Below are 26,032 nucleotides of genomic sequence, written 5' to 3'. Positions count from 1 at the left end.
AAGAAATAAAAAAAAGTCTCACCTTCCTTCCTATGAAGGGTCTCAAAGTCCTTGCGTAGAGCTTGTAGTTGTGCTCGTTTCACCTTTGTATTTCCTTGGAATTTTTTCTTCATGGAATCTCAAATTCCTTTCAAACTTTCTTTATCCAAAATAGTCTCAAGAATTGAGCGATCATGGCCTGGAAAAGATAGTTCTTAGCTCTTAAGTCTTTCAATTTATGATCTGCTACCTCCTTCTTCTATTCATCTGAGTAATCAGCATAATATGCTACAGTAGAAATCCCAGACTTAATTACTTGTCAATATTCTTTAGAGCGAAAAAAGTTATCCATTAACATGCTCCAATGATCATAGTGACCAACAAATTTTGGTGTTGCTGGCTGAACAAAGCTACCTTCAGTAGTCATCTTTAGCTGCAGCTGAAAAAGACAAGGCTCTTATACCAAATGATAAATTTAATAAAGATAAGTTTGCATAAGGAAGAAAATTCAGTGTTTTATTAGGTGAAAAATGACTATATTTATAGTCAGTACAATGCTTAATAGAAGATAAAAATAAAATCCTAAAAGAAGGAAGAACATCATGCCAAAACAAAGAATGCGGCATAAGATCATATCAAAACAAAGAATGTGGCATAAGATCATATCAGTGATCTAATATCGGCATAAGATCACATCAATGATCTGATATTCAAGAACTAAAACATAAAAATAGCAACTAAAGCATTTGCAACACCCCTATCGTCCTCGTATAATCGCATAACTCACATGCATGAACAATAATCATAACCAACTCGTAAGGTACAACTGTTGAACCTTGCCACTCGTGACAAGCTCACTGCAAGAAACTAACTAGCAAACTTCACAGTAGTCCACACAAGGTACAGTCACAAGTCATAAAATATCACAAGCCAGTTATATGGTTATCTGGAGCCCTGAAAATCGAATCAGATTCACGATTAGAGGTTAGTTGTGTTGAGTTTTATGTCCTAAAACTCATAGTTGGTAAAAAAAATCATATTCTATTTTCAATAAAGTTATTATTGTTGTTTATTCAGTAAAGATTGTTTATTGAATAAAGTGAACTTNATTCACGATTAGAGGTTAGTTGTGTTGAGTTTTATGTCCTAAAACTCATAGTTGGTAAAAAAAATCATATTCTATTTTCAATAAAGTTATTATTGTTGTTTATTCAGTAAAGATTGTTTATTGAATAAAGTGAACTTTACGATCATTAATCTAAATCCAATAAACTAAGAACACTCTGACTATAGTATGATTACTTGAACTATATGTAGAGACATAAGAGTGGATCAAGTTCAAGTATATAGTCAAAATGATCTATAGTATAAGGATAAGACTGAGTGCCTTATTCTAGGGACACTATAGATGCGGCTCACTTTTGTATATGATATAAACAATGTGATCACTAAATTGTACATGTGGAGACATGTGAGTGGGGGCGTCCTATGCAATGAGTATTGCATAAGATCGGACCATGAAGAAAACCACTCTCACTTTATAATGTCGTTTACTGTTGAGACTGATTTTCTTTTCATTCGATAACCTAGGTAACTCGGTTTTAATCCTGAGCTAACCATGAACTCCTGTTTATTCGGAATTATCCTTAGATTTGCATGGGTGAGAGTGGCTCTAGTTCGCCGACTCAATAGGCCTCCCATTTCAGGGGTAAGACTGGGTGAATGGCTGGGGACGTGGGGTGCAAGATGGAATTCACTCCTACCCACTTTTAGGGATAGAAGAAAGGTAGTTCCCTTAAGCACTGACTCCAGGTCTTGAACAAGGGGCCCCACCCTCTCATTGGCCTGAGAGGGATTCGGTTTACTGGTTGGACCACAAACCAATTGTTCATTAGAGGATCAGTGAGACATAAGGAACAAGAAGTAACTTCAGGGGTAAAACGGTAAATTGACCCAGCTCTAGTTACGAACAACCTGTGAAGGATCGACTTACTAATCATGGTTATATCAAATGGACAGAAATATATCTATAGTGAGGGGAGTGCAACTACTAGGCTATAGTGGAGTGTCCTAGTAGTTAACGAATGTTGGTTAACAAGGTTAATGAGTTTAACCGGTTAATCTTGGATCGTTGGAGCCCATGATCTATAGGTCCATTAGGTCCCTCTGCTAGCTCATATCGGACTAAACCATAGAACAGTGTGACGAGTGAGTTCGAAGTGTTCGAATTCAAATTAGGGAATATGCGCTACATATATACGATATATTTAACCGCATTTTTGTTTTATTTACGAATTAAACAAAAAGAGAGAATTTGAGATATTTAAATTTAATCAATTATGTGTCGGAATTGATTGGGATTGGCATTTGAATTAATATTAAATATTAATTCAATAGTTTAATTAATCATTTAATTTTACTTTAATTTGAAATTCATTATTTAAATTAATTGTTGAATTAAAATGAAGAAAGTCAAAATGTTGACTTCATTTAATGGAAAAATCCATGTTAGTGGAATTTTGAGGTGTCAAATTTTGGTTTAACCAAACTGGCATGCTCGTCAAATAAACCCCCACAAGTTTGAGTGGAATTTTGAGTGTCAAAATTTGGTGATCTCAAATTTGCATGAACATGCAAACATGACTCTATAAACAGAGTGATCATGGTACATGAAAGGTCTTCTTGGTGAAAAACCTTGAGAAAAACCTCTCACAAACACTCTCTTCATATATACAAAATCTCTCCCAAATTTAGTCACTCACTGGATTCCACAATCCCGTTTTAAGGCCGGAGGATAGTGGAGAAGACACTAGTGGTGGTTCGAAACCGGTTCGCGAGGAAAAAGAAATTTGAACTACAAAATGTTAGTATTCAAACTCATTAAGTTTTAATACTTATGAACATACTAGTTATTTACTATAATTGAGATTCTAAAAGTGTCTAAGATCCAAATTGCTTCCGCATGCATTATATTAACACAATCAAGTTGGCGAACCCCTAATCGTCCCTCTACAACCACATACATCATAAACATAGAAAATAGAGATATAGCATATAGCGATCTAAACATGGATACTTAGTCATCAATTTCAGTTTTTAAGATAATGCGTACGCGTTTCAGTAACATACATAGTAACATGTGTCATCTCAGCTCATTGTATGCTGAAACATTTATAAGCAGCTCCCTATAACATGTTTTATATCATACTAAAGGTATGCTCTCAATTTCGGTCATATCATAGCCCCACAGTTCATTCTTCGATAAACGTGTATCATAACGCTTAACGTGATCTTACATACATCAAACCAACTCATTTCATGTTCAAATTTCTATAACATGCTTCTTATATCATACTTTGATGCATACTATGAGCATAGATAAATTCAAAATTCTGAGGTGCCACTTACTTGGAATGCGTGACACTTTTTGCTCGAGTTTGCATCTTTACGAAATTTCAAAGGACAAAACCGGCCCCTTGGCCCATCTGGTTCTGATTTTGGTGTTGTCTCTCTTGGTGTGGCATGCTTGTCTGTTGTCCTGATTTCTTCGGTGTGGCCATTCAAAGAACCGGTGGCCTCCCTTGCCACAGTTAAAGCAGGCGTTGGTTCCTACCCTACATTTTCGATCAGGAAGTTTTTTGACATTTTTGGCATGGAGTTATGTCCTTCAGCCTCTTGTTGTGGTGGTTTTTGTTTGAGGACTTTCTTTTGTGCTCTGACTAGCCTGCTCCCCCATTTTTGGTTGTTGTTTATACATGTCTAGTAAGGTGACAGCTTTGAGGGTTGTGGCGTAGTTGCTTGAGGCATGGGCCACCACTGACCCTTGCACGATATCCTCTCTTAAGCCTATAATGAAGCAGAAAGTTCTTTTCTTCTTCATATCTATCATCTCATGGGTACCCATGGGTAACTCAGCCAATCAATTATATGTCATATCTACGGTCAACTTCATGGTGAAAAACGAATTTTTTTTTTTGCAAAATAAAAACAAAGAGAATTTCAAACATAATATACAATACTTTTACGTTATATCAAAATAGAATTCATACATAAGTAGTCTAAATTATAAAATAAGGAACAAACACAAAAACATTAAAACAAAACAATGTTCAAGATTATGAGTGAGACTTGTCTATGACACTTGGTCCAGAGTCCACTCCGGACCTCGCCTACCTCCTTAACTACCTAAAAATCATGGAAAACATGGAGTGACTATAAAGACTCAGTAAGTAATCTACTTGTAAGCTCTTAACATGTTCTTAAGATATGCTAGGATACCACACTTATTCTTGGTCATGTTCTTGTCCTTAGTTTTTATTCTTAAATCTTATCCTTGGTTCCTATTGCTTGAGTGGTACTTAGCAAACTTCATGTCTTAGCATGATTAGGCGTGTGTAGTGTTACTTTAGGACATGGGTGTGTGTTAAGAATGAGAAATAGAAATAGAATTGAGATCGAAAGTATGATCTTCATTCACTTTACCACGTTTAAATAGGATACAAACTATCAACTAATACCTAAAAATAGAAAAAAATATATATATATAACTAACTAAATCTTGTAAATAAATAAAATATACGGTCAATCAAATCTATACTAACCAACTCCCTAAATATCTCAAATATATTCTAACTGATTATTAAAATATATCTTCAAAATATCCTCTTAATACTCCCCCTCAAGTTTGTATGTCGATCACACCCAACTTGTCCTTCAAAAAGTCAAATTGTTGTCTTCCAAAGCTTTAGTAAAAACATCTGCCAATTGCATTTTGGTCGAAACATAACACGGTTTGATGATTCCAGCTTGTAACTTTTCTCGAACTATATGACAATCTATTTCAATGTGTTTCGTACGTTTGTGAAAAACTGGATTGGCTGCTATATGTAATGCTGCTTGATTATCACAATATAATAATGCTGCTTGATTATCACAATATAATAATGCTGGTTCGAACAGTGGAACATTCAAGTCTTGAAGAATGTATCTTAACCAAGTTAACTTTGAACAAGTATTTGTCATAGCTCGATACTCGGCTTCTGCTGATGATCTGGACACATTAGTCTGCTTTTTAGACTTCCAAGAAATAATTGAATTTCCGAGGAAAATGCAGAACCCAGAAATAGATCGTCTGGAAGTTCGACAACCACCCCAGTCAGAATCGCAATATGCCTGTAATCTTAAATTGTTTTCAGATGGCAGTAGAAGTCCTTGACCAGGAGTGCCTTTGATGTACCTCAGAACTCGAAGAGCTGCCTCCCAATGTGGTTTTCTTGGTTCATGCATAAATTGGCTAAGCATACGAATTGAATAAGCTATGTCAGGCCTAGTGACGGTCAAATATATTAATCTGCCAATCAACCGTCTGTATTTACTTGGATCATTCAACTTCTCTCCTTCAGTTAAAGAAAGTTTCAGATTTTGCTCCATAGGAAATTTGTCTGGACGTGCTCCTGTAAGACCTGTGTCTTGAAGGATGTCTAGAGCATACTTCCTTTGAGACATAAAAATTCCTTTTCTAGATCGAGAAAATTCAATGCCTAGAAAATATTTCAAATTTCCTAAATCTTTGATAAGAAATTTCTGGAGTAAACTAGTCTTGAGATATTGAATTTCTTCGAGATCATTGCCTGTCAACAGAATATCATCAACATAGATTAGAACTGCAGTGAAAGAAGTACCTTTACTCTTAGTAAACAAAGAGTAATCTGCTTTGGACTGAGTGTAGCCTGCATTTTGTATAGTTGTAGAAAATATGGAGAACCAATTGCGAGAAGCCTGTTTTAATCCATAAAGAGATTTATGGAGCCGACATACTGTATTCTCCCCCTGTCGGCGAAGACCTGGTGGTAAAGACATATAAACTTCCTCGTCTAGATTACCATGGAGAAAGGCATTTTGAACATCCAACTGATGGGTGAACCATTTTCGAGCAGCAGCAACAGTGAGTAAGCAACGAAGTGTAGTAAGTTTCGCTGTAGGGGAAAATGTTTCTGTGTAATCAATACCTTCAACCTGAGTGTATCCCTTTGCTACTAGTCGAGCTTTATAACGTTCAACAGAACCATCAGAGTTGTATTTAATTTTGTACACCCAACGACAACCAATAGCTTTATGACCAAGTGGTAGAGGAACGAGAGACCATGTATGATTACGTTCCAAAGCTGCAATTTCATCATTCATAGCCTGCTGCCATAACGGGTCGCCAACTGCCTCGTCATAGGTTTTAGGTTCTGTCTGGGATGTAATAAGAGCTAGAAAAGCACGTTGAGTAGGAGAAAAACGAGAGAATGAAAGGTAATGATGAAGGGGATACCTGGTGCCAGTGCCGGGACTTGAGCTAGAGGTTAAATGATTGGCTCCAGAAGACATCTCATAATCCTTATGCCAAGCTGGAGGCTGTTTAGTACGAGTAGAACGTCGAAGTGGAGCTGATGTATCAGGTGGGATAGGATTGGAATTAGTGGGCGAATCTGGAGAAGGTGGAGGAGACGACGGAGTAGGAGGTGAAGGAATAGAAGGTGGAGGATGGATGTTTGAGTAGGATGGATCATGAAGTGGTACAACAGGAGTCGAAGGAGCTAATGTCGAAGTTTGTGAAGCTGATGAAAAAGGAAAATCATCTTCACAAAATTTGACATCACGGCTGATAAAGAATTTGTGAGATTGCATGTCATACAACTTGTAACCTTTATGACCACAAGGATATCCTACGAAAACACAAGGAGTTGCCCTAGGTTCAAATTTTTGCTTAGGATGTACTATAGTTGCATAACATTTACAACCAAAAACTTTAAGATGATGAAATGTAGGTGGTCGTTTGTAGAGTGCTTCAAAGGGTGTCTTGTTAGATAATAATGGTGATGGCGTTCTATTTATAAGATAAACAGCCGTTAAAATGCACTCTCCCCAAAAATTAAGTGGAACCTGTGACTGAAAAAGAAGAGACCTAGCTACATTTAGGATATGGCGATGCTTGCGTTCTACGACTCCATTTTGTTGTGGAGTATAGACACAAGTGCGCTGAAATTCAATACCACAAGAAGTAAAGAATGGTTGCAAAGATAGGAACTCAGTCCCATTGTCTGATCGAACTATCTTGATAGTAGTATGAAATTGAGTTTGAACGAATTTAACAAAGTTCATTAACAAATGATGTACTTCTGACTTATGTTGCATTAAAAAAACCCAAGTACATCGAGTAAAATCATCAACAATAGTGAGAAAAAAACGCAAACCAGAATGGGTAGGAATTTTATGTGGTCCCCAAACATCACAATGTATCAGATCAAAAGCAGAATGGGTTGTTATTGAACTTCTTGGGAAAGACAACCTAGTTTGTTTTGCTAACGGGCAGATACTACAATTATGAGAATAACTCGCATTATTAAGATGCAATTGATCAGCTAGAAATTTAAAACGAGAAAAGGAAGGATGACCTAGGCGTAAATGCCACAAATCAGATGACTGAGATACTTGATGAGCTGAAGATTTGATTGGAGATGAAGAAATATGATAGAGACCTCCAAATTGTTTACCCGAGCCAATCATCTTCCCCGTAGCCAAGTCCTGCATAACACAAGAATCAGGATAGAAGGTGACATAACATTTCAAGTTATTGGTAAGTTTGCTGATCGACATTAGGTTTAAATTGAATGAAGGCACACATAAAACGTTGTTTAATTGAAGGTTAGGGCTAAGGGAAATATTGCCAGTATGTGACACACGTGCTGTCTCTCCATTAGGCAAATTTATTGTAGACATGATGGCAGCCTTTGGTTCAGTCATAACAGAAGATTTTGATACTATATGATCCGTAGCTCCACTATCGAGAATCCATGAATTAGAACTCGCAGAGTTAATAGATAATGTAGATATGGGAAACAAACCTGCAACATTGATGTGATTGTCAGAATTACCAGAAGGGTGATGATTGATTGCAGATAAGGCTTGTGCTATCTGTCGTAATTGCTCAGAAGAAAAATTTGGAATGGAATTAGGTGACTGTTCTTCTGTATTCAACTGTGAAACATCGGCCATATTTGCAGATGATCGATATCCACGGTTATTGTGTTGATTGTCTTGTCTTGTCCTTCCAGAATTATTTTTCTGTCGACACCGATCTTCTGTATGGCCCCTTCTATCACAAAACTTACAGTGAAACTTAAGAATTCGACACTCATTAATTGTATGACCACCTTTATTGCAGTGTTCACACAATTTGTCCTTGGCGAATTTTGAATATATTGTTTTCTTTTGCACTGCTGATGCAATCGAGATTTTCTCAGTAGGTTCGGAAGTTACCTGACGCTGCATCTCTTCTTGTACAAGTAATGAATAGGCTTGCCTCACATTAGGTAATGGAGACATCATCAATATGTTAGATCTCACCGTTTTATAAGACTGATTAAGCCCCATGAGCAATTGCATCAATTTGTCTTCTTCGCGTTGATCAATATGTATTTGACGTTGATTACAGGTAAATGGTGTGCGGTACGCTTCCAGTTCATCCCAAAGTGCTTTGAGCTTGGTGAAATATGTTGACAGCGCCATGGTTCCTTGTGACATCGTTGCTATCGAGTTTTGTATTTGAAAAATTGCTGGAGCATTCTTTTGTGAGAATTGATCGTGAAGATCAACCCACACTTGATGAGCTGTCTTGGCGTGAATAATGCCTTTAGCAATATCTGCTTCAACGGAATAAGTTAACCAAGATATTATCATACTGTTGCACTGATTCCAGAGTTCGAATTCGGTTGAATTTACATCTTGGGACGGTTCCTCAATTGTGCCATCAATGAAGCCAATTTTCTTCTTGGCAATAAGAGCATGTATAACTGATTTACTCCAGGATTGGTGGAGCAAATTGGAACAAGTGAATATCCTAGCTAATCAGAGTGATGAATATAGTAAGGATGTGTTAAATCAACATCTGAAATTTTGAAGCTGGATTTGGCTGATTCCACCATGAAGGAAATGTTGATATTTAAGAACTCCAAGATCGGTGGTGCTCTGATACCATGTTAAGAATGAGAAATAGAAATAGAATTGGGATCGAAAGTATGATCTTAATTCGTTTACCATGTTTAAATAGGATACAAACTATCAACTAATACCTAAAAATAGAAAAAAAAATATATAACTAACTAAATCTCGTAAATAAATAAAATATACGGTCAATCAAATCTATACTAACCAACTCCCTAAATATCTCAGATATATTCTGATTATTAAAATATATCTCCAAAATATCCCCTTAGTAGTGTGATAAGCTTACTTAATACATGTTCTTGAGGTAACCTCCTAATTACTTAAAGATCAAGATCTTACTAGGAGTTCATCTTAATTTAAGGTAACATTTTGATTGCTTAAAAATTAAAAACCGGCCTAAAGCTTATTGTGAAATTTCATCTTGATTGAACGGTAAACTATTAAAAATTTGTTAGGTTATTGAAATCGCTTACTTGGGTTTTTTTGTTCTTTCTAGGTCCTCTTAATATTTTCCTTAGATCTTCTCTTAACCTTGCTTGGGGTGAAAACATATAGTTAGTTTTTTTTTTTATCTGTGAACTTGATGTTTTTCCAAGGNATTAAAAATTTGTTAGGTTATTGAAATCGCTTACTTGGGTTTTTTTGTTCTTTCTAGGTCCTCTTAATATTTTCCTTAGATCTTCTCTTAACCTTGCTTGGGGTGAAAACATATAGTTAGTTTTTTTTTTATATGTGAACTTGATGTTTTTCCAAGGTTTAACTTTAACTACTATGTTGTACAAGTATATGACCATGAATTTATCAAGTTATTCGTGCAAGACTAGGTTCATTAAAGTGCAAAATGTGGCTAGAGCATTCGTGATGTCAAAGAGCATGACTAGAAATTTGAATGCCCCATAGCTTGTGACATAAAGTTGTCTTTGAGGGCACCATAACTTGTGACATAAACTTACGACACCAAAATTGTCGATCTTGATGATCACGAAGTCGATTTGTCCATTGAGGGCAATCCTCTTTGCCACTCCCAAAATGGGTAGGGCCTTAAAGTTGACGACTTTCATTTTTCCTGAGTCTCGATGTCAACTTATGTTCAATCGTTTTGCTTCCTGAGTCTCGATGTCAACTTGGTCAATTTGTGATTAACCCACATACTTCTACATACATAAAACTGCTTTCGATCAGCTCTTTTGACTCCCCTATTTTCTTTTGGAGGGCAGACAAAAAAACTTCAAGGCCCCTATAAGAAGGTTGTCTATTCTTTCTGGTGATGGCATTTCAGCTTCTACTGCTGCCTCAGTCTGCTTCTAATGTGGCTTGGAAGGCCTAGAGGGTCGCTCTCATGGGGCACTCAAATACTCTATTGATCCACGATTGAAGTGATTTTCTATGATCTCCCACTATCTCCTCTCCCACTTTTAGGGGAGATAGGGCTGTTGTTACGGTTGCTTCCACGTGAGTATCGCACTGTCCTCTATTTGAGCAACAAAGCCCTCTGAGGTATCCCTCTTATGGCTATCTTCTATCAATTCCTAGATGGGCATCCCATCAAGGCAGCCAGCTACTATAACAATCGTGTCAATCTAGGTAACAATCTCTTTTTCGCCATCACAATCTATTTCAACGAGGAAGTCACAAAGTTCAATTTTGAACACACTCGTCCAAATACTGAAGGTTGTTAGGTACTTATTGTAAATATAACATTTGCTCTTTGATGTCGACCGAGATTTTTGAAAGAGTTAAAAGCAACATTATAGACTAGCAAGTAAGCAAAGGCCAACAACAGCTTAAATAACATATAACTCTGAGTAAAAAGAATTGAAGACTAGTCACATCTCCCTAAGCATTCCAAGTCTGACAGAAGTAAACATAATTGTGCAACAACAAATATAATAATAAAATAATTAACATAAAATGAAAGTAATACAACACGAGCTCGACTAAGGGTTTGGCATAACATAGACATATGACCACAGGGAACACACCCTAGATATGACACCCACCAACTTGCTCACTACTCCCCAAAGCTTCCAACAGTTGATTGTAATCGTAAACACTCATAAGTTGGGGTGGTGGAAACTGTAGGTTTATTATATGAGGATAGGGAGGCAAGTCCTCGCAACTTCACCATAATGTTAATGTCCATGGGTAGTAAGCTTCAGGCTTCTCACTGTAATGTTGGGAACTCAGTTGATTGAGTGCTCTACAATTGTGTGCGAGTGAGGTCTCATTTTTCTGTGGTGGCTTGGGAGTGGCTGACGGTACTCGATCTAGGTGGCGTGATGACCTTTGGTATGGTCTGGCACCTGGTTCTGTATTCTTCTGCTTGATTTTGTGATCATGGAATGAGTTCTCATGTTGCAGTGATGGCCTCGGAGTGACAGACATTTGCCCATGATCTCGTTGGCTACACGTTGTGTTGCGTTGGAATAGTTCGGTCTGGCACAGCTGGCATTCTGCAGTCTTCTTGAGCCTGTGAAGGAGGTTGCCCAAGGATGCAGGGCTGTGCCGTATGGGGGAGTGGGAGTGCCTGACAATTGTCCTCAACCTTAGAATCTCCCCTCCTAACCAGCAAGCTGTTAACAAGTCTACGTGATGCATCCCCTAATAGTCGACCTGAAATGATTCCAGGAGCATTTGGCCTGGAAAAACAAGGAAAGAACACTCACAAGAAAGAAAAAAAATGTATTGAAATAGTTGGCTATGAGTGAAATTCTTCCGGTTTCTGTAGGTATACTACCTTGCGTTCTCATTGCATCTTCCATTGTCGTGGCGTTGCGTATCTTTATGCCGTAAACCAGGCTCAGGTTTCATGTCTCTCATGCTCACCGTCTGCCGCAAGACATGTCAAGTGAAATAAACAACAGCAAGATATTGGTGTGTTTCAACATCAGTAAAAGTTGAAAGAAATATAAAGTACCCTTGGAGGAAAGTTCACCCCAGCAGGCGGTTTAGTGATATGCTTGTGTGGGTCCGGAAGCCGATATATAGCACATCTAGATTTGAAAGAAAAAGAAACAAAGGAGAAACCGTGATGAGTAGTTTTGTTAAATCAAATAAAGTACTCAAGACTCTTACATGACTTGGTTGTTCATAATATCCTCCATGCCCTCAACTGGAGACCTGAATATTTGAGGGCACAACTCTCCCGAACATGGAAAGAGATAACCATTCATTCCTTCACTGCAGTTAACGCTTAATCAAATCAGAATTAACTAACTTCTACCAAGAACGTGAATATCAACAAAATTTCCATGAGAAATTAAGCATAATGGTGTAAAGAACCCAAGGAGTTTCCTAGAAACCAGATCGGAGTCCAGAGAACCTTCCCAAAAACTTGTACAAAGCATCAAAATGAACCATACAATTCATATTTGTCTTAAAGTTAATCAGATTTGATGAACTTGCATGCTAACAAGGGGAAGGTGTGATTGGACGAACTTGCATGCTAACAAGGGGAAGGTGTGATTGTGCCCATCATGATCCCATCATGATCATATTAATATGCTCATAAAGGAAAGATTTTACATGATACAAACCTAAGTTCAGGGTTTATTTTTTCCTTAACCCGATTACGTTTTCTTCCCGTCAGCTTACGGCGGTCGTTGAGCGAGTATATACTAACAGAGAGGGGGTGAGAAGATGTGACAAAAAGCATGTCAAACATCACACTATTTCTCCGCACTTCTTCTTGCTGCAGAAATGTAAGAAGTTAATTATTCAAAGAGAAACAGGGATATGGATCATCTAGACCTCATCAAGGATGTCTGAACCACAAGTTAGCAACACACCGTCAATGTATGCTCGACTTTTACAACCTCTGCAAGAAGGCGGGTTTCATCAATGAAAGGCAACTTCGCAATTCCCTGCAGAATAGTTTGAACAAATTATTTAAAAAGAAGCAACAACGCATAACATAACTAAAGCCAATTCATCAAATTAAAGAATAAAATAAGGGGTGAAAGCAACCAACCTGCCAGGAAAACCGCTTACCATTCATATCCACTTCAAAATCTGTCGCATCAAACAAAAGTTAGAGGGGAGACAAAACTTGATAACCATAACGCAGTCATTTTTAAACAGATTTTGTACCATTAGGATAGAAATCAACAATAGGCGAGTTCTGATCCGTCATCAATTTCCGATACTGCTCCGGGAGTGCGTGTGCACTGCATAAAGTTCAATGTAAGAACCCTCTAATAAATGGAAATTCCATTTAATTTGAAAGAAATTAGCACAGACCTAGCAGCAGGGAAGACACCCAGTAGCTGATTGAATGGCTTGAAGGGAGTGCCTAGAGTGAATGATATATTCAGCTTATCAAGACCTTTGAGATCAGAAGCAAATGGTGCATAATGATATGGATAAAACCTGAAGAAGAAAATGGCATTAGTAAACAACAAAATGAAAATCACGAGAATAAGAACTAAATACATTCACTTCATCAGAGATAAGTAATTGAGATTACACAGACGCGTAAAGATATGCAGTCTAAACCCACGGCCGATAGATGCACTCCAAACCCATGATTGTCACGTCATTTAACGACGTGCTAGAGACACATAGGCAGGTAAAAAAAATTGTAGCAGAATCTAGAAAGAGGAAAACTAATGAGAAGATAACAACCGGTTTCAATTTAGATTCTGCTACTCATTTTAAGACGTCCATTTATCTTAGACAATAATAAGCAATAACACGAAAAATAAAAGATGACAAAAGCGCCAAAGAAACGAGAATAAAAACCTCACCATTGCCAAGAACAAACGCCTTCGTAATAATAGCGCATAATCCAACATAGGCCTTCTGTGTACCTCAAAACCTGCCAGAAAAACAACAAAAATTAGCCTACAATTCCAGAAGATAAAAAAAATTAAGAAATCACTAGAAATTCGCTTAATAACTTACAACATCATTTCGTATGTCATCGAGTTCCTCGGGAGTATTTCCAGAAAACTTCTCATTATAATACCTCTCTCTCCACCCAGGTATGCCCAATTTAATCTGACCACCAACATTCATTCAGCTTATGAGATGAACTTTAACATATTGATTATTGTACTATACAACTATGATTAGACTATTAGCATTACTAGATACAAACCTTGTCTACTTCTGAATCATTAGCGTTGAAAACATCAGACTTCTCACGCAGAAACTCCTTAAGCTTTGTCTTCAATTCCTTGTTGTTCTCATGGATCTAGAAGATAAACAAAAATTAGATATAATTAGCATTCTAGACCTTCTCAATGGTCTAAATAAAAACTCATGCCGGCAAGGCCCATACCAATTACAGGTTAGCCATAGAAAATAGTCCTAAAAAATGGCTGATGGAAGTCATAATAACAATGAACTATGCCCTAAGCACGGAAACGTACATCTATTTCCGAAGTGTTTTCTGCTTCAACGATAGCAGAACCAATAGAATCCCCAGACGATAGACGTGCAACTTTGTTAGGACGTTGCATATTCTTATTTTTCAGTCCTGAGAATCTGGACGTGGCTTTTCTTGATTGTCCATATGGCGAAGGATAAGGACCTGAAGCTAGACGAGAACTATGAAAACGAGCAACTGCAACTAGGGATGGTTGAACCCAAGGCCCTGCATCATCTCCTCTTCTTGTCAGAGCTTTAGCGAGCTTTATCCTGCCTGCCTGCTTCTGAATTTATAAAAGATGACCAACAGTGAGAGAATAGAAAGGATATCACATAGGAATACAATCAATATGAGATGTAATCTACAAATTAACTAGAAATAAAAGTCTTTTAGTAAATTATCTTATATGAAATTTTGTTTCTTAATCCTCACCTCTGAAAAAAAGAACAAAAAAAACTCCCTAATTCTCACCTCAAAACGAGAAAGATGATGGGATAAATAACGTATAAAACATGTAACGGAACATGTATACATAAGAAAGAAGAGAACCTTATGCCGTTTAGCTCTTCTTCGGAATATGTTATCTTCATTACTTCCAACAGCTTGAATAAATTGTTCCACTATGCGCAAATTTGGCTGACATAAGACCCACAGTAAAGCATTTCATGCCTGAGCTCACAGATGTTAATGTAAATTATAGCATAAAAACAAAAAACCAAAAAGGAAAAAAAATTACCTTGCTTCCTTTAGTCAAATACCCACCAACTTCCCTTACTTTCTTCTTATACACAGTCAATAGCAAGTCAATTGCACCCTGGAATTAAAGAACAAAAAAATAATACCTCCATTCTAACTTGCACCTAAAAACAATCCAAATTCTTAGAATACTTATAATGCAAGAAGAAAAGACACCTAAACCTCTTAGGATATATCTGTCAAGACGGAACCACATCGACCAACATTTGATGTCCAAGACAAAATATACAACTTTTTGCTCATATAGCTGATCGAACCTTGGATTAAAAGGCTGACAATAATCAACCTCTACACGTAACTTCCATAAACACGACTTTTGTTTAATGGTGTACACTTATAATACTTTTTTTGTTCCAAGTTATGAGATTATCAATATTTTTTTAATTTTCTTCCTCAGTAGCAATATTCCTCTATATATCTGCTTTTTCATTCTTCATAAAGGCTAACAAGCTGAACGCTCACTTCCCTAAAAAAATTCTTTTACCCTTAACAAAGAGCTGACAAGTTAACTGAAATCAAACATGCAAAAATAATAAAATTTAGAAAAGAAAAAAAAAATGGAATTCCGGAAATCTTGAATAGAACAATTCCATTTGGAAGTCAACAAAACTTCATTAACTTATAAATGGTAAGTTCAAGTATGGACTCTACCTCCCGAATCTCTAATGTGGGCATATGAGGTAAAAAGTCATTACCAACAAAGAAACACATGAACACAAAATCATCCACAATGCGTTCAATGTCGCTTTCAACGGAAGCATTAGGAATACACATCTCACGTTCCAAGTACTCTCTAAGTATCCATATATGGAGAAACTGCATAATAAAAGGACCATACAAAGTGAATAACAGAAATAGCACATAAAGAATTTGACCTATTATTCCACCAGAGAACAAAGAACAAATATGAGGAAATCCTACCTGGTAAGGCTTTTTAACTACACCTTCCCCTTTCGCATCAAACTCACTGGCCTTTCTCTTTGCTTTACGTTTACGGTCAGCTAGAAAGCACTTTTTTTGCTGTTCAGGAGTGAACATGATCTAAAGTTTACCAAGAAACAATGGTTGTTATTGGTTCATGAAGTATAATGCACATACATTGAATATTTTAAATAATGAACATGTGCCATGTCCTCAGGAAGGGAGTGATACCAAATTCTCCAAAAACTGCAGCAGCGTAGCCAAAATATAAGCAAAAATACAAACCTCACGCATTATTGAAAAATGGACTTCATGGGTAGCCAAAGCTAACATTATCAAATCTGCATCCTGAAATTATAAAATCAAGTGATGCGCTGTATTCAACAACCAGGTGATGAAATCATGAAAACTAATTTTAAACAAACACATACAATCAAGAGGTATGTGAATTACATAAAATAAGCATGGAGAAAAAAAAATATACCAAACCATACAGGCAGTGACGAGTATTGGGATCAAAACCAGGAACATTTCTCTGAAGACGAATATAGGACATTATTTTGTGCTCCCCTTCACCCGGAACATTGGCATCAGAAAGAATAACCTTCACATTTTAAAAGCACTTAAAATCGGGCAAAATTGGATTCGCTATTCAGTGAAACTACCGGTTTTAGAATACAAGTAATAGTCATGTCATGTTTACCTTAATACCTTTCCAACCTGGGTCGTTGTTTAGTCTAAGATGAATGTAGTACTGCAAAGCAACCGAAAGAACAGACATAAAGTCAGTTCCAGGAGTGATCACATTGGAATCAAAAACTTGTGACGCTTCGTTCGGAGGAAGCTTTCGTCCCTCCCTCTCAAACTCCTGTCTTAATCGTGCCTCTTCAGCGGCCTAAGAGAAAAAAAAAAAAGCATAGTTTATTAAATGCTCATACCAGGAGATTATCTTCTTTGTACATAATCGTTCACGTGAAGTTGATGCAGTTGAACACTTCAATTATACATCATACTAAGGCAGGAAAAGAAATAGCCAAAAGCAATATCCTACCAACTTTTTTATACGCAAAACATATTTGTAATAAATAAAAACAGGATTTTAGCACCCAACTCTACTAACTAGAAGTTCATTCAAATGAATGGAAGATACAAAAAGCTTCCTTGAAATGAATTTAACAAAACACTCCAACTGGAGGTGATAAAGGAGAGGGGCACAGTCAATGCAATGTCTGACATGTACTAATTTTGAAAAATCAACTTGAACTCTCTATAAACTTAAGACTCAATACCATCAAATCTAGAACTGTAAAGTACAAGTTACAATCATATCATCTAATACAAGTGGTAGTCAAGGAACTTATTAGACATGTAATAGTCAGGAAGGTGGTTTACACCCTTCAACCCAGGAAAAGACTATCAAACAAAAGCACATACCGCTTCTACTGCATCTTTTGCAGCTCTAAATCGTCGAGATCGCTGTTGATTCATTTTTGCCCTAGGGGCAACACCATCTATACATTCATTTCAACAGGCAATAAACATTAAAAACAAACATTACCACTCCTTCGTCTAACCAATTTGAAGCAACAAAACATAAATAAATAAAGTTGGGAACTCACCAATAGCCATGTATAGCAATTTTCTAGGCCGGACCATGACAAAAAGCCTATCAATATAATCAAACATGCTATGAAATACCTCGCTAAAAGTTGTTGGAGAAGGCTGCACCAGTAAAATAGAACGATCAAGCAACATCAAAAAAAATATATATTAGACGACAAAGAAATTTAAATGTATTAGGCTTTTCTTCCGTGGAGAATAGGCATGTTCCTAAACTGAAAGTACAATTACTTATTCTAGCATGTGAGATTACTAGCCCAAATTTATTGGCTTTGGTCCCTTGACTTGACATCAAGTGAAAGAAATTCTTCATCAGGTTGTACGTGGACTGACTATGTTATCTCCCTTTTCATCAAAGAAAAATTGATCCTGACCAACGTTGCTTAAATTTATTAAATTAAAGCTTGGCACTCTCCGCCACAAATTTACAATGTTATCTAAAATGAAACACCACAAATGACATAGCTATATGATGCGAGAAGAGAGAGAGAGAGAACTGAATATATGCGTCAAATGTTTACCCTATCTTCTGGGTGGAAGCATGGATGAATAATGCCATTCATGTCTAGGTAGAGGTTATCAAATTCAAGATTGTTTGGATTGGGTTTGCTTGTATCAACTGGAATGGCGACGCCATCTATTACAACGGGTGCTTCCTCTATTACATCCGCAACTACCAATGGATACTTCTCTGCTAACCACTTATAGAAGGCTGGAACTCCCATGTCTGCTCACTTGGAGCCTGTAGCGTCTCAAAATCCTTTATGCAACACAACCTCACCTGAGATTATATATATAGATATATATATAAAAACAAAGATAATGAAGTTTTGTCAAAAATGGACTCAAATAAGAGGTAAAATAGCAAGTTGACCTGCCTGTAAGGAAAAATAGACCATGAGTTTTTGGGAGTATAATTCCACTCCCTTGTTTTACAAAACCCAAAAATTGCTAGCAAGAACTACAAAACATAAAAAGAAAAGGGGTCTATCAAAAGCATCCACCTCTCATTCAAGAAATATATATATATATATATGAACACATAATATATTCTTCAGAAAAATTTTCACATTGATTCATAGAAAATAATGTGTCAACATGCCATTGACGGTGTTCTTTTATTTTTCATAGTGGTTCAAGTACTCATCTGACATTTCCTAACACTAAAATTAAGGTTGAAAAAAAAAACATAATTTCCATCAACTATCAATACTAGAAACTTAAACACTATTTACATATAAGTTAGTACTACTGATTCCCTTCCAATGTTCACCACAAAAAAAAAATGCACTAAAGTACATACACATTCATGTGCATACAACACAAAAAGTTCAAGGAAAACCTCTCAAAGGGAGAAAAGAAAAAACAATAGCCAAACATAAGATAATAGGCCATAACAATGTGCTAAAACAGCATCCTTCGAAAAGAAATAATGTGCATACAACACAATTGAAACACCATTTTTTCCATTAATTTTTCTTCAAATTCAATACGTGCTAATTCCTTTCTTCACTCATCTCTGACTTATATATTCACAAGAACTCGATATACATCATTTTGATTTCTTCATAATATGAATGAGTTTGCATTGGCGACTGACAACAAAGGGGAAACATAGGGGAACTAATACACGTGTAGATGCTACTATTGAAACCGTCCAAGGAAAATAATGCGACTCAGCCTCCCTACCAATGAGGAATTAAAAAAGATACAACTGAATCATTGGAATCTAGAGAATAAACAAATAAATAAAAATCCTTCTGTCATCTAGATGAGATCCTTCTCTAGTAAGTCCCTGATCCCTATATATTCACTCGATCCACTCTTCACCTCTTTCCTAGAAAATGTTTTTTAGCAGACTAAACAACAAATCAATTAGAGGGTCTTTTCCATGCTCAAATTCCATTAGAAACTTAGCTGTCGTAACGTGGTCATTGACTCGAGGAAATAAAAAAGGTAAAACATCTAGAGTTTTAAGAAAATAAATAAAAGAATTTTTTTTGCAAAAAGAAAAAAAATAAAAAAAATAAAAAGAGTAGAAAGAAAAACAAAATGGCACGCACACAAGTTGGAAAAGATAACCGTATAGTCAACCGTTAGTTTCTCAGCCTACATCCCTTTTTTTAGGAATTTGAAGCTTCTTGGAATTCGTTCTTCAAGTCATTTTCACCAGTTATATTCTTTTGACTTAATTTAGGGCATATTGAGAAATTCTGGAGAACTTGAAGACCCGAACCAAGCTCGAGAAGTGGACAAACAAGAAAGTAACCACATGGAGCAAGTTCTAAGAAATAGTTGTAGGAGTCGATTAGGATCGAGGAAAAATTCCCGAGTATCATGATTAGAAGCCTAATTGATCTAGCCTCGTGATAATTAAGTTTAGATAATGTGAATAGTTTATAATTCAATTCTAACTACAATTATATAGCTTCCACACGCATGATTTGTGAACTCTGATAGTTTATTAGACTTTTATGCTTTCCAGTATGTTGAGGTTGGAGTATGTTGAGGTTGGTTTATTATCACTGAATGAGCATAATGAGCATGTTGTATGCCTTTATATGTTCATTATGCATGATTTAGGGTTTGGATAGGGTTTGGATAGCCTGTAACACTTATGAGTTAGACTATCGCTATGCGCCATAGTGTTAGTTTTGGTCTCCATGGGCTACAAGTTAATGTTTCACGTATTTTGGTCCTAGCACCTAGTCATGAGTTCCATAGCCCCCTTGGGTTGACCAGGTTCCTTATAGGAACGAATAGGGTGCAACCCCTATTCGTAAACCAAACAGGGGTTAGGGTCTACTTGTTACACATGGCTTAATTGTCACATATGGTGGATTCCAGGAGTCACATAAGGTATACTATTGAAGTACTATCGGCAGTGCCTAGTGGGGAGCCATGGCATTTTTACTGTTCCAACCTACATGGCGTAGTGACAGGTAGTTTACTGTTCTAGCCTAAAAAGGCAAAGTAACAAATAGCTATTGTTCCTAAGACAAGTAGTTTTATTGTTCTAATCCAAGAAGGGTACATGAGCAGGTAGTTACTATTCCAGCCTGGAAAGGCAAAGTACAGGTAGTTTACTAATCTTAGAGACAAGTAGATGTTGCCCAACACCACTAGGGAGAACCCTTCGCTCAGTAGGTAGACATGTATGGAGTATGGTTACCATGTTAGAGCAAAAAGGGCTCCTCAAGTACTATGAGTATTACCCTAGGGCCTTTCCATGGGCGACAGCGACTTGAGGCGCACTTCGCGCAAGACCGACGAAGGACCTAGACATATGTGAAACCTAGAGCCAAGAGAGAGAGAAAAAAAAAAAAACCCAATTTATGAACCTAAGAGGGTTAGAATACTCCTTAAATGAGGTATAATGAGGGTTTAGTTACATAGTGACCTACAAAGGTTAGTACAAACTTTAACCACAGGTTGGTGACCTCTACGACAGTTACGAGCATATAGACTAAGTTTTCTAAGAGACTACAAGTAGATTTCTTACTGAGTATTTATACAAATCTNTTTTTTTTTTTTTTTTTTTTTGTCAGATGGATTGTAGAGCTGTTAATGGCGGAGGCATGCAAAGCCATGCAACTACGAGGGTTGCCCATAAGATCGAGTAGTCTTCTTTCTTGTCCTTTTATTATTATTTTAAATGCTACCCTCGATTAGTAAACCATTTTTACTTTGACTCCGTGGATATTACCTTTGAACTAATTTTATGTCGTTTTGAATACATATTTGAATTTTACATTCNAAAAAAAAAAAAAAAAAAAAAAAAAAAAAAAAAAAAAAAAAAAATTACAAGAGGGAACTCTAAAACAACGAGTATATGCTTCTACGGAAACCGTCTAAGGGAATAATCCGACCCAGTCTCCCAGTAAAGAATCCAAAAAGATACAACAGCACTCTTGGAATCCATAAAAATAACTTTTAAGGTCCCTAGAGTCATCAAGATCCTTCATAAATATGATTGGCATTCAATGGAAGGATTTTATATTAAAAATGACCTAATTCAAATTTTACCTGGAGTTGGTTCAACCCAAAAGACCTCGACGGCGAGCGACTGGAAGAAGATGGAAAGTGTGGGGGAAGAAGACTGGAGTGTACCACGGCGACAGACAGCTGCAAAAGAAGGTAGTCGACACTGATGCGGCTGCGGCAGAACACGAGGGTGGCTCGCCGGCGTGCGGTTGCAGCAGAAAGATATAGGGAGAGAAGAAGGAAAAGAACCCGTGGGGGCAGTGGAGGGATGCTGGATAGCCAGCAGCTTACGGCTGCAGCAGAGAGGGAGAGAAGAAAGAAACTGAATGGGACAGTGAGGGGTGCCGGCGTTCGACTGCGGTAACAATATAACAAAACTGAAGGCCAGAAGTGGGATGGGGAAAGAGGAAGGATCGTAGGGTTTAGGCTTTTTTTTATACCAAATTTAAATTGGGTTTAAATTACAACTTAGTCCCTAAATACGGATTCCTCAGTTAAGTTCGTAACACATTTATTTATTTATTTATTTTCAAACCAATTTTAATATATATTTTAAAAAATTACTTAAAAATTATTTTTTAATTATTGGAGTATAAGTAATTAAAAAATATTTATGAAATTAAATAAATATATGTATGCATTATTTGTATAATAAGAAAAAATGTATATGTTTATATGTATATATATTCTAAAAGAACCTATAAACCAATCGAACATAAGGTTTTTATTTATTTGAACTCAGTTCATTTAAGTTCATATTTCAACCCAAATGGTAGGTTAGGTTAGGTTTGATAAGGTTTTTCGGTCCTCGAATTTTTTTAAAGCTCCTATTCAAAACATGGAGATATAAACTTGGAAAGAATTATGTATTAATCATCTATATTTTGTCTATTTGAAGCTCTTTTAAAAAAAAAATTAAGAAACAAGAGATTGATAATTTAAGTATTAGATGCTATAAAGATCGTGAATCTATTAGATGCTTTAAAGTTTAGTGCGTTCTTAAATGTTGAAAATTTAAGGACCTATTTATTAAATTTTAAAGATAGTTTAATGGAGTGATTTTTAATTTTATATTTAATAGATCAGGATAGTTTAATAAATTCTAAATTTTTTATTTTGTGTTTAATAGATCTTTATTTATTGGCTATTTAACATTTTTTTGTATTCACAAATTTATTTGACATTGAGAGGTCCTAATATAATTTTGTCACACCCTAGATTTCTACTTAACCTAAAGTCGTTACGGTATACATATCATAGATATTTTATTTAGAAATACTTCATTCAAAACTTTATTATGAAAACGTAGTCATGGATTTACTTGTTTTCTAGAACGTCTTTAAATAAAGTAACATAAATTGAAATAACATAAAGTAAAAATGTCATATACTAACCTATATGCTACGAAATTAAACGCATACTAACTTATAGTCTACGAAATTTAAATTTCAAACTACTCTATGCATGTGCCATGGTCTCTTGAGTTGCAATGTCACCGTCAACCGTACAGGAAGCCTTGCCTTTACTTAAAAAAAATAAGAGTAACACATGGCTTGAGTAGTTTAAGAAATATTCAGCAGTGATCCCGCTATTGAAGTTAGATGCACGCACGTATAATCATGAGTGAGACCTATCATACCAGTATATATTCCTTAGGCGACTATCCTAAGCGGGTAATTGGATGTATACTTACTGTTCTACACACGGTCCAGGAATGAGTATAGACCCACTAGTCAGTTTGCACACCTCTTAAGCCCCTTTCTTATCGAGCAAGCATTCTCTGGAGCTATTGATGTCGAGCACTCATTAGGAATAGCGATCGTCGCAACATTATAATAAATATAATGATCGTTTCTCTGCCTCGTAGTGTACGCATCCGTACCATCGTAAAAGAAGGGGTATCCCCCTATGCATGAACATACAATGAATGATGCATGAGGTCCCAACATTTTTCCTTTCATTATCATGTACAACAACGCCTCTTCCGCCTTCCTTTGTATCATATCATTTTATCATACTTTCCATGCATATATCGAGGTTGTGCATTATGCTAATACATCATATTGCATGTCTATCGTATCATATATCTAGTCATGTCAAACATATGTCATATCTTAAACTTGTCATGTCTTCTAATGTATCATATCATATTATGCACACATTATATCATATCATATATTATATCACGAGCATGTCGTCAAGCATATCATATCTTAACATATCATATTGTAAACATATGATTTCATCACATGTAGCATAACATTCACATATCATATCATACACGTATCATTTCCTAATTGTTCAGATATATGAGCATATGACACGTGTGAAGCTACGAACACATGTCATCATATAACATACAATTATAACCAAACTGATAGTAAGGTCATTTACTTGGTTGGTGATATGAATCCAACAACTGATCACGTGCATGTACCCGAAGGACCGATTACAAGAAGCAATGTTAAGAAGATTCAAGAGGCCTATACATTGCATCTTCAAAAGCTAGCTAGTGTACCGGTTGAAACAAATACTTTTGAGCCCAAAATTTTTTATAGCATTAAGCATATCAAATCAAGAAGATAATGGAGTGGCTGATATTGGAAAGTAATTAGAAGACTTGCCTTTGGTAGTTGAATTACCAATTAAGGAAATTATTAATGCCTTATTTGCTTCATTTTATATTTAATAGCATTTATTAATAGTTTGTATGAATTGCCTTATATTCTTCAATTTGTATTTAATAGCATTTATTAGCATTTATTAGTGGTTGGTGGCTGAACTTTATTATGTTAGTGTTACCTTTTAGACCTATTTAAAGGCATGTAATACTCATGTTTGGGGGATTTTGGTTGAATACAGAAAAAACCTTTGTGTTTTCTTGATACCCTTTTGGTGTTATTCTTTTTCAAACCTTGCTTTAGGTTTGATGTTTAAACCGATTCATTGAATTAGTTTTGATCAAGCTAATTCTGGAGTGAATTGTCTTGGTATCTAAGAGTGACCATCATAGATTCCAAGTTCGATCTAAGAGTCATTCATCTTCTAACCAGCTCTTGGTTGGAATCAATCCGTTAAGTTAGCTTTCTCTGTGAACGTTTTGCAAGGATTCTAGAAGGACCTCTAGCTTTGCAAATTCCAGCATTGTAGGCGCTTATCAGTTGGCCTAGCCAGCGTTTCCCCAAATTCAAGTGTAACGACCTTAAATTTTACTTATTTAATCTAAGGTCAACTTTAAATACGGAATTTACCTTAAATGGGCTCTTATCATAAATGCGATATAAGTTTGCCTTTTATTACCTCATGAATAACGAATACAAGGGAAAGAAAGGGAAAAAAACAACTCTGAAATAAATGTCTTATACTACCCTATGATTTATTATGAGGTTACAATTCAACCTATACTAACCTATACTAATGATGCAAACAGGAATTCAACCTATACTAACCTATACTAATGATGCAAACGGGAATTCAACTTATACTAACCTATACTACGAATGCAAATGAAATTCAACCTATATTAACCTATACTACGAATGGAAAGCAACTATTCTATGCATGTGCCACAATCCCGGGATGTGCGGTGCTGCCATCGGTCTCACATGGGTACCTTGCCTTCATCTGAAAATGTGGTAGCACGAGGCTTGAGTATTTCTATAATACTTAGTAAGTGACCCCCTATCGGGGTTATGCAACAATCACATGCAAATGAGATGATGGGACCTATCTTTCAATCTATCTTCCTACGGTGTTGTCTTAACGGGTAATTTGGACGTGTACCATATACTCTACACACAGTTCATACGTGCGGGTATGGGCTCATCAGTTAGTTCGCACACCACTGGGCCACTTTACTTGTTAGGTGAGCATACTCTGGGAAGCTCCTTAGGCCGGACACCCGTTACAACTAGTAACCATCACAGCAGCGCTATGCAAGGCATAACGAACGTACCCTACCATTGGGTGTACACATCCGTACTATCATCATGGAATAAGGGTATCCCCCCAAATGCATGAGCACACATAATGCATGAGATCCCTAATATTTTTATGTTTTATCATTAACGAATATAACCCCGCTATCATCTTTCATGCTTAATATGTCATTTCTCATTTTTCAGTCTACGTATCATACATAATCCTAACGGGGTTACATTTCATGTCGTTTATTGTGGTATCATGTCATACATTTCTGATGGTGTTAATATAACACATGCGGAAGCAATTTGGATCTTAGGCACTTTTAGAACATCAATTATAGTAAATAACTAGCATGTTCAAAAGTATTAAAACTTAATGAGTTTAGATACTAACCTTTTGTAGTTCAAACTCCTTTTTCCTCACGAACCGGTTTCGAACCACCACTAGTGTCTTCTCCACTATCCTCCGGCCTTAGAACGGGATTGT

General features: G+C 36.3%; 1 protein-coding gene across 4 annotated transcripts; it reads right to left on the bottom strand.

Moving 5' to 3' along the window:
* Positions 1 to 10,754: 10,754 nt before the first annotated feature.
* Positions 10,755 to 22,035, bottom strand: LOC111783994 (5'-3' exoribonuclease 3-like). 4 transcript variants are annotated; one of them, XM_023664812.1, is made up of 25 exons: positions 21,665 to 22,035; positions 18,513 to 18,599; positions 18,160 to 18,419; positions 17,638 to 17,740; positions 17,453 to 17,529; positions 16,722 to 16,913; positions 16,503 to 16,622; positions 16,304 to 16,366; positions 16,019 to 16,138; positions 15,749 to 15,913; positions 15,078 to 15,155; positions 14,891 to 14,977; positions 14,343 to 14,624; positions 14,069 to 14,164; positions 13,873 to 13,968; positions 13,716 to 13,786; positions 13,210 to 13,338; positions 13,060 to 13,136; positions 12,941 to 12,981; positions 12,759 to 12,833; positions 12,507 to 12,661; positions 12,046 to 12,156; positions 11,888 to 11,963; positions 11,708 to 11,799; positions 10,755 to 11,609 (listed from the first exon to the last, which is right to left on the bottom strand). In XM_023664812.1, the coding sequence occupies exons 3-25, from the start codon at positions 18,361 to 18,363 to the stop codon at positions 11,375 to 11,377; spliced, it is 2,745 nt and encodes a 914-aa protein (XP_023520580.1). In that variant the 5' UTR covers positions 18,364 to 18,419; positions 18,513 to 18,599; positions 21,665 to 22,035; the 3' UTR covers positions 10,755 to 11,374. The 4 variants fall into 4 exon arrangements, with proteins under 4 accessions (XP_023520580.1, XP_023520581.1, XP_023520579.1 ...); XM_023664813.1 differs by having other exon boundaries at positions 18,517 to 18,599; XM_023664811.1 differs by lacking the exon at positions 18,513 to 18,599.
* Positions 22,036 to 26,032: the final 3,997 nt, after the last annotated feature.

This window comes from Cucurbita pepo, unplaced genomic scaffold (assembly GCF_002806865.2).
Source record: "Cucurbita pepo subsp. pepo cultivar mu-cu-16 unplaced genomic scaffold, ASM280686v2 Cp4.1_scaffold000136, whole genome shotgun sequence".
In the NCBI taxonomy this organism is placed as follows: Eukaryota; Viridiplantae; Streptophyta; class Magnoliopsida; order Cucurbitales; family Cucurbitaceae; genus Cucurbita; species Cucurbita pepo.
This window is presented reverse-complemented; position numbering and strand designations above follow the sequence as displayed.

Excerpts from the sequence above, each read along its gene's own strand:
- LOC111783994 (XM_023664812.1), bottom strand. The coding sequence starts at position 18,363 with ATGGGAGTTCCAGCCTTCTATAAGTGGTTAGCAGAGAAGTATCCATTG. Across the intron at positions 16,914-17,452 it reads CAAAAGATGCAGTAGAAGCG|GCCGCTGAAGAGGCACGATT; the intron begins GTATGTGCTTTT and ends TTTTTCTCTTAG. Across the intron at positions 14,625-14,890 it reads GAAGAGCTAAACGGCATAAG|AAGCAGGCAGGCAGGATAAA; the intron begins GTTCTCTTCTTT and ends TTATAAATTCAG.